Raw genomic sequence first — 8,403 nt, 5'->3', positions numbered from 1 at the left:
ATAATGCGGATATGGGGAACATTAGTTGCGTGATTGGTGGAATTTGGGAGAACATTTGTAATTTTTGGAGAGAGGCGCAATAAAATTTAGTTACTTTGTGATTTAATTAATGTAGGATGATGAAATTGCCTTGTTATTGGACGACCAATATTTGTGCTATGCTTTGATCTTATTTGCTTATCTTATATTGGTGGTGGTATCCTCACCCCTCGCATAGGTGGAAATTGATGTAAGATTGATAGAAACACCAACGTGTTTCAAACTTGTGGTATTTGTTCTATTTCTCATGTTCTAGTATGTATATTCAGAAGAAGTGGTTTGAGTGAAAGGAATTATACACAAAGATGCTAATCTGATGTTGGAGTTATGCAAAATGGGTGTCGGCATTTTAAATGTGGTGCACTGGGTTTTTCATGTCCATATAGTTTTGAAACCTTATTCGACATTGCTAGAACTTCGTATATGATTCATTTTTCTTAATCATATATATCTTACAATTTCAATGGCATCCTCACCAACACAGGGAGGAGGTAACAAACCTATCAAGTACATTTTTTTCGACAATGGGCACTTTTATTAATTGAAAAGCAATTACTCTCAGTCTCTGCATAAGCAGAATGCACACAACCGTTTATAAGTCTTAAAGTACCAACAAAAGGAAATAATGTGAAATACATATCGAAGCAATAAAATGTAAAACGTCTATGTAGTAGGTGGAGCTCCAATCCGCAGGTTATGTGGCCATTCATGTAGGGAAAAAGTATCCCTCGCCGTAGCCAAATCGTGTATAGAACTCCATAAAGAGGTAGCGATTCTCCACCCGCCGAAGAGGCAACCACAAACGAAGAATACCGGTAACCTACAAGATAGAACCATTTTTATCATTTCTACATAGTCATAGTGCCTAAATAACTGCAAGTGCACCCATCCTAATAAGTCTTCAAAACCTTAAATCGATACCATGAAGCCAATTACCAAAAATATTGGAAACGCTAGTCGGAGGATAAAGGCTGAAAGCTACTTGGATGATCGACCATATAGATCTAGCAAACCGACACTAGAAGAATAAGTGTTTAATAGTCTCGTCTTGATGACAGAGAATACATCTAGTACTTCCGTGCCAGTTCTGCTTAACAAGATTGTGTTTCGTGAGAATAACCCCACGACGAAGATACCATCAATTTTTTTTTTATTTTTAACGGTATTTTCATCTTCCAAATTTTCTTGTTTCTATCAACTGGTGTATCTGATTGAATAATTGCTTTGTAAAGGGAATCTACTGAGAAAGCGCCATTGGCATGTAGATTCCACCGAAATTCATCAAGTGCATTCGATAGTTGGATATTCTCCAAACGAACTAGTAAGAAGTTCCATGCAACTAGCTTTGGACCCATCAAATCCCGCCCGAATGTTATATCCGGAGGTGAGGTAGCCATTACTATAGCAATGATATCACTTTTGCGACGAACAATACTATACAAAGCATGATACTGTTCATATAGTGGGACGTTTCCTAACCAAATGTCCTCCCAAAACCGTATCTGCGTTCCATCGGTAATGGAAAAAGTACCATGGAGAAAGAAGAATTTCTTCGAGGCCATTAACCCAGCCCAGAAATGTGAATCCCTTGGTTTCCAGACCATTTGGGATAGCGCTTTCGAGCCGATATACTTTCTTCTCAGAATAGTTTGCAAACCGCATCCTCAGTAAGAAGCTTAAATAACCACTTACCTAGTAAAGCCGAGTTCTTGATCTCAAGATCATGAACTCCAAGCCCACCTTGGTCTTTGGGTCTACAAACTATGCTCCATTTAACCAGTCAATATTTCTTTTTCTCACCATCCCCTTGCTAAAAGAATCTGGATCGATAATAATCAAGTTTGTGAAAGAATCCTTTTGAAAAAAGAAAGAAAGATATCATATATAGTACGGAGTACCATATTTGTCAGTACAGAATTAATGAGTACTAATCTTCTTCTAAAGGACAACAATTTACCTTTTCAACTACTAAGGCGTTTTTAAAGTCTTTCCTCATCTATTTTTCATTCAGCATTTGTAAGTTTCCGATAATGAATCGGAATCCCCAAATAGCGAATAGGAAATTGGTCTTGCCCACACCTATCAATTACATACTATCAAACAAACTCCCGGCTCCGCATGTCTTGGAAAGATTCCATGTACATTATATATCTTTACCAATTTCTTGAAGCCAGACATGCCACCAAACAACATCGTACCTAAGCATATCTCAATAGATACATCCTACTCCATTCGTCCTCATTTACAAGATGCACATGCACTTTAAAGTTTATCTCTGCTCTTAATTCAACTTACAAAACATGTCGTATGTGCTACAAAAGTTATACCACTTAATACATATTCGAAAAAATCCAATTGTATATTTTTATGACACATGTCTCAGATGTTATTGCTCAAATTGATGGTCAAAGCTAAATCATGCAAAAAGTGTGTCTTAACATGTTTTATAATTGGGTGTATCTTCAGCAGTTTCTAACACTTAGCACATAGCCTCAAACCATATCCTAAATTATGAAAAAATATGAGAAAAATCACGCATGATAGAAGTTTATCTCGTAAATTCATTAGGAAAATAATTTTCGGTGACCCACGATGTAAAGCAGAAAATAAGTTTACTATACGAAAAGCTAGAATGCAAGTTAGAACTTGTTCCGCACAAATTTATCCATGATTTTCACAAAGGTCATAAATGGTCAAAAAGATTGAGATTTTAAATGAAAAATCTTTAATCTCCCTACATGGATGTTTGGCTATAAGTTGTAGAAGTGATCAGTCAATGTGTAGGTGCGTTGTGATGTGTTCGCTACACCATATACCATTGGAGCGACGTGAGACCTTTGATATGCAATTTTGAACAATTATAAACCAATTTGACAAACCCGACATAATAGCTTCTGGGATTCACGGTGCACTTTCCTCTATCAAAGATCAAAAAGAGAGTTTTATGATGGTAAAACAAACCGCCTCACTCGATCGTCCTGCACACCTCTGCTTCGTCCACTCCAATATACGGAGTATTATTTGTAAATATCACACCACACCTCTGCTGAAGAGGTGGTATTTACTTACACAATGCTGGTTGTAAATTCTAGAACATTGTTTGTATCTCAATTAGCACCAGGCCAAAAAAATTCCCAACTTAAATATCAGCTTGGAAATTATAATCGATATACACAGTGCAATATTCTGATCTAGTTTCTCTTTGATCTCTGACGGCATAATTGCATATCTGGGTTGGATTTCTCAATCAACAACCACATGATTTGGCGTCTCTCTAGTCTACTACTCTACCTAGAGGAAAAAAAATGAACAAATTTCTATGCATAACTGCTACTTGCAAGTTACAAGTACTACATAAATTGCTACTCTAATCATGCTTCAGCTTGCTGACACATGCATTCAGGCATCGGAAGGTTGTATATCGAACCATCATGTTTCCTGAACCCGAAACCTTTCGATTCACTATGGCGACGGATATCCTGCATGAGGTGCTTGAACCGATCCCATCTACAGTCAAAGCAAACAAGTTGGATACAGTTCTCACCAGTGATTATAAAGAGAAAAAGATCAGAGAAACCTGCTGGTCTAGTTACAGCCATGTATAGCTATGTGAGATAAAAATGAATTTCAGTATGTAAATGTAAAATAATAGGAAAACTAATTTAAATTCACTAGTATTTTCTAGAATAGTTATCACTGACATGGACCGCTTATATGAAAACTTGAGATTGTGATATCAATATTTGATATAGTAAATTCAGTTCTGATCGAACTCCATCCTGGACTTAAACAATAACACAAAGCAGAAAAAGGTGATCCATAGCTGACCTGATGTCTGGGTTATCAAAGAGCAGCACCATTTTCCTTTTATCCGGTTTTATTGTCTTTGCATGCCCTCCATACTGATAACGCCTGTGCCCCATCAAGAAATGAGGGAAATTGCTTCCTTGAGTTGTTACAAATGCTTCGCTCTGTAGACAGACCGTGTAGTCCAATGCTGCCAGTCTAGACGAATGCCCCTGGATAGGTTAAGAAAGTGAGTACAAGGAGTTTTTTCAAGGAAATAAATGAATCTTGTGCAATTGTTACCTTCAAACTGAACAAGGGTTCCAGATACTTGCAATGCGATAAGGAAAGAATGCATCATTCTAACATTGATGAAGTAACCAAGGAGGAGAAAATACCTTGAATTGTGCAAGCTCCTCAGCTGAAGTGAGTGTTTCCTTTGTTTGTAAAAGTGGAAACAACTGGCGAAGAGGAGTCATATACTTTTTAGAATTGTATATTTTACCGGAGGCAACATAGAGGGAGGTAGTATTGTCAAATCCCATGCCGCGCAGCATCATTCCAACCTGCATAAACTAAACTACTGAGTAAAATAAATTAATATGATAATAAACAAGAAATTCCCCTCCATCTGGAAGTAAGTGACTCAGATTGTCTAGATTCGCATGGATCTATATGTGTTTTAGTGTGTAGATACATGCGAATCTAGACAAATCCGGGTCACTTATTTCCGCGGAGGAAGTAGAAATTTCACAACAACATAGCTAGTATTTGGACTAACTGTACGCTTCAACGGTAGATAACCTGAGGAACATAACATGAACAAAACAAAAAAGCAGACTAAAGCTCCGTTTGGTATAATGATACCTATTTAAATCTTAGTCTTGGATACAACAGTTAGGTAATAACAGAATCTTACTAAAATTCTTAAATGTCCCGCTATCTGGCCATAAGAAGTGTTGGAAAAAGAAAATACACAAAACAACTCCAGGGGACTAACATCTCAACCTCTAGAGGAGTTAAAGGACATCTCCCATTCCTCCGGTTAGCCTCAGGATTTATCACTCGACCAGGTCGGTGAAACTTCCCTCTCCAGCTCCTTTCACGGGCATTTTCCATTGCAATATTCTCCTTCCAATCACCGTCATATATACAGCATGAGAAAGCTACCATATCCTGAAATACAGAACGCAAAATGGTCTTGAAACTCAGTATAATGAAGATATAATAACAGTCATAGAATAGTAAAAGGGATTGTGTAAGAACCTCTTCAAAGCGAAGATGCACAGACATGTACTTCCCACCAGTCAAAGAACTCTTCTTGATCATTCGGCCAACCATATTATCTGCAAGAATTCTTATGGGTACAGAAAATCTCAATGCCTCATAGTTTGCCAAACATCTCAACGCATGGATATTTGATGGAACTGAATTAGCCAATCTATTTGAGAAAGGAGCAATACGCACAGCTCTGTGTCATAGAAAAGAAAATGAGCAAAAGCATGACAATCGAGAACGTCTTTAGTTATAGAAATCTGACACTAGAACAAAAGGAGCAAAGTGAGCACATACCCTAGCTCCAACATTTTGGGAAGCACCTTCTCTAGGTAGTAACTGTGAGATGAGAAGGCTTTAGTTCTCATATTCGGTATATTGCTGATATTATGGTCAAACTGCGCAGAAACATCTTCAGGAAGTTCTGTGACAACCCTTACATGTTTTTGGAGTGTCTTAATAAAATGTTCTTCATCAAAGATATCACCAAATTTGCTGAAAGAAATTATGCAGAAACAAAAGTATCATCCTTATGATGAAGTGACGAGAAATAAAACAAACCTATGAGTACAATACAACATGAGGAATACACTGAAGATACTATAAACAAATGGAAGTACACCAAAGCTACATAAAAAATAACAACTCGTCCAACTCAGTTTTCATAGAGAAAACATTTATATCATAAGAAATTTTTTACATGCTAAAAGGCAAAGATCACGCAACGGTCTGGAGGCCTTATTGAGGTAAATGCTTACCAACAAAGAAAACAAAAGTCAGGAATACATTGTTAAAAGTTAAGTGTAAGCACAAAAACAAACTGAAAACAAGGAAAATAAATTGAAGAAAATAGTTAAGTTCTGTTTTCCACTAGAAAATGATTGATCCAACTTATGTAAAGCAGATAAGAGATTGACCAATGACCAAAGAAGTAATTGTCGGAAGACTGAAACTGATATAAATTTTCAACTTAATTATTTCTCCATAAACAACATTTTTAGCAACATTTTTTTAAAAATATTTTGAATGAATGTGTAAAAATCACATGCATAGATTGTGTCGTAAAGTACTGATTTGTTAGGTAGTATAATAATATTGCAGTAAAAAATTATTGGTCAAAGTTCCGTTGGACCCAGTGCGAATGTCCAAAACGTCATCTTTCTGATGTAGGAAGCATATTCTGTATTTTAGTTTCTCCAAACACATCTCTTGTAATTCTATTAGCAAACAAAACATTTACCTAGAATCACGCCAAACACTATTCAAATGAAAAGCTGGGGTGACAAGAGTTGCATTAAGTAAGCTGGCCACAGCAACAGCATCGCAAATCTGTATTAAAACATATCTTGTTAGACTCGGATAAACATCAACAACCAAACAATGCTGTAAAGCGGAAATCTAACTTGTCACTTGAGATGCTAGGAGATTCAAATAATTCTACAGATGAAAAGATGTGCAATAGCATTACAAGTTTGGAATGTTTTGACAATTCTGTGGAATATAAAGAGTAACATGCAACAAAATATAAAATATCCACGAGAAAATAAGTCCAAAACACAAATAAGGATTCAGAATTCAGACAGGAAATATGGAACTTTGAATAGTATGTTTTTTCCTGGTAGACATTCTTTCAGTACCAATGACAGTTATGCTTTAGCAGTGTATGGGAACTGAAGATTAACATTAAGCAAATATATCTATTTGGTCCATTTTACATTCGGTAAAAATTTGATCATGCAACTTACAGAAATACGTTGCTGATTCAGGCCACCATTTGCCTCAACTACGAGAAAACCATTTGAAGGTGGTAGCGCTGAAAAGTATAATGTGGACCATCAATATACAAACTTGTTACCTATGTCGTCTATTCTTACTGGTGATCTAAAGTTGATTTCGAATGGCTGAATTTTGGTTTCGTATATTTGGTACAAAAACTCGTAACAAGTATTTCAACTATCTACCTGATTGTGCCATCCTCTTGCTGATGCAAGGTACCCATCGCTTCCCAGATTTTTTGTAACGCGTTGTCATTAACTGCATGATGAAAAGGAAAAATCATGTTGAATGCGATGAGCATATATTTATGCAGAGGAAATGAATAAACAACTGGGGTAGCAAGCATGCATCTTAATTGGATTGTTAGCAATATAGTACTGATCAAGATCATCACAATTATCAAAATCAACTCCAACTGACAGATAAACCTCTTGGACTGCATAGCATCAGGACAGGTTCTTGGCTGCCACAGAAAGGCTATCACCCTTTTGCATATGCCCAGTACATGAAACTAAAAGGAGGTGCTATAATCTGAGGAAGTGACAAGTACATTAAGTGTGTTATGCATATATATTCCCATCTCAAGATAAGTGAATAATTTAAAGTGTGTGTCCTCTTACTAGCAGCCGAATTCAGGGTGCTTTCAGTTCAACCAGCGATCAGCATTTGATTCACATACAGTCCTACACAAAACTATCATGAAAGAAGTACTCTTAACAAACATTTCCGCAAGGATTTAAACTGTGAAGACCCGTTAACAAATCAACGAATGAACAAAACAAAAATCCTCCAATGCAGATGAACGGAAGAAAATTCCGCCAATTTTTAAGCCAAACCAATAATTCCGCGAGGAATAGATCGGGCATTCGAGTCCCGCGGAACAGCACAGGAAACATCACTCACAGGGTTAGGACGCAACACAGAGGCGCGCATGTCCGGCAGGAGACGCTCGAACACGAGGTGGCTGCGGTACACCGACCCGGGTGGGGCTGCCGCCGCCGGCCGGCGGTCCACCAAGCCGCTGCCACCGGCACTGCTCAGACCCGAGCCGCCAGCGCATAGGAATAGCATGAGCATAGCTGCTGCGTACGATAGCGCGAGGAGCAGCACGGCAGCCCGGCGCCGGCGCCCGGCCAGCGTGCGGCCCGGGCGCCGCGCCGTGACCTTCGCGCCTTCGCCGCCGCGCATCGGCGCCGACGCCGCGGCCACCGCCGGCGGCATCACCGGGAGCCGTGTCGTGGGATCATGCGACGCATAGAGAAGGAAGTGGTGGAGGCGAGCCCGTGAGGAGGAGGACGAGATCAGGAATGGAATGGCAAATGCAGGAGAGATAGACAGGTGCCGCGAGCCGCGATGAACCCAGGGGAAACCACGGACAATGTTTTCGATGGAGTATTTTTTTGGGAAAATTTGCTACGGGACACTGTTATTTTTCCGTACCATTATAATTTTGCGTACGTTTGCCGAAACACACTGTGTGACCCAAAACGGAAAGTTTGATAATTTCTGCTTAGGATAACCATCCCC

General features: G+C 38.6%; 1 protein-coding gene across 1 annotated transcript; it reads right to left on the bottom strand.

The window, feature by feature from the left end:
• Window positions 1-3,410: 3,410 nt before the first annotated feature.
• Window positions 3,411-8,097, bottom strand: LOC124696456 (O-fucosyltransferase 9-like). Its single transcript, XM_047229185.1, has 10 exons — window positions 7,780-8,097; window positions 7,062-7,134; window positions 6,846-6,913; window positions 6,341-6,429; window positions 5,398-5,595; window positions 5,092-5,296; window positions 4,834-5,001; window positions 4,224-4,391; window positions 3,868-4,058; window positions 3,411-3,546 (listed from the first exon to the last, which is right to left on the bottom strand). Exons 1-10 carry the CDS (start codon window positions 8,095-8,097, stop codon window positions 3,411-3,413), a joined length of 1,614 nt encoding a protein of 537 aa, XP_047085141.1.
• Window positions 8,098-8,403: the final 306 nt, after the last annotated feature.

The sequence above is a fragment of the Lolium rigidum genome, chromosome 3 (assembly GCF_022539505.1).
Source record: "Lolium rigidum isolate FL_2022 chromosome 3, APGP_CSIRO_Lrig_0.1, whole genome shotgun sequence".
Lineage (NCBI taxonomy): Eukaryota > Viridiplantae > Streptophyta > Magnoliopsida > Poales > Poaceae > Lolium > Lolium rigidum.
The sequence above is the reverse complement of the archived record's forward strand: the minus strand, read 5'-3'. Positions and strand labels throughout refer to the sequence as shown.

Excerpts from the sequence above, each read along its gene's own strand:
- LOC124696456 (XM_047229185.1), bottom strand. The coding sequence starts at position 8,097 with ATGCCGCCGGCGGTGGCCGCGGCGTCGGCGCCGATGCGCGGCGGCGAA. Across the intron at positions 5,002-5,091 it reads TGCATCTTCGCTTTGAAGAG|GATATGGTAGCTTTCTCATG; the intron begins GTTCTTACACAA and ends TCTGTATTTCAG. Across the intron at positions 3,547-3,867 it reads TTTGATAACCCAGACATCAG|ATGGGATCGGTTCAAGCACC; the intron begins GTCAGCTATGGA and ends CTTTGACTGTAG.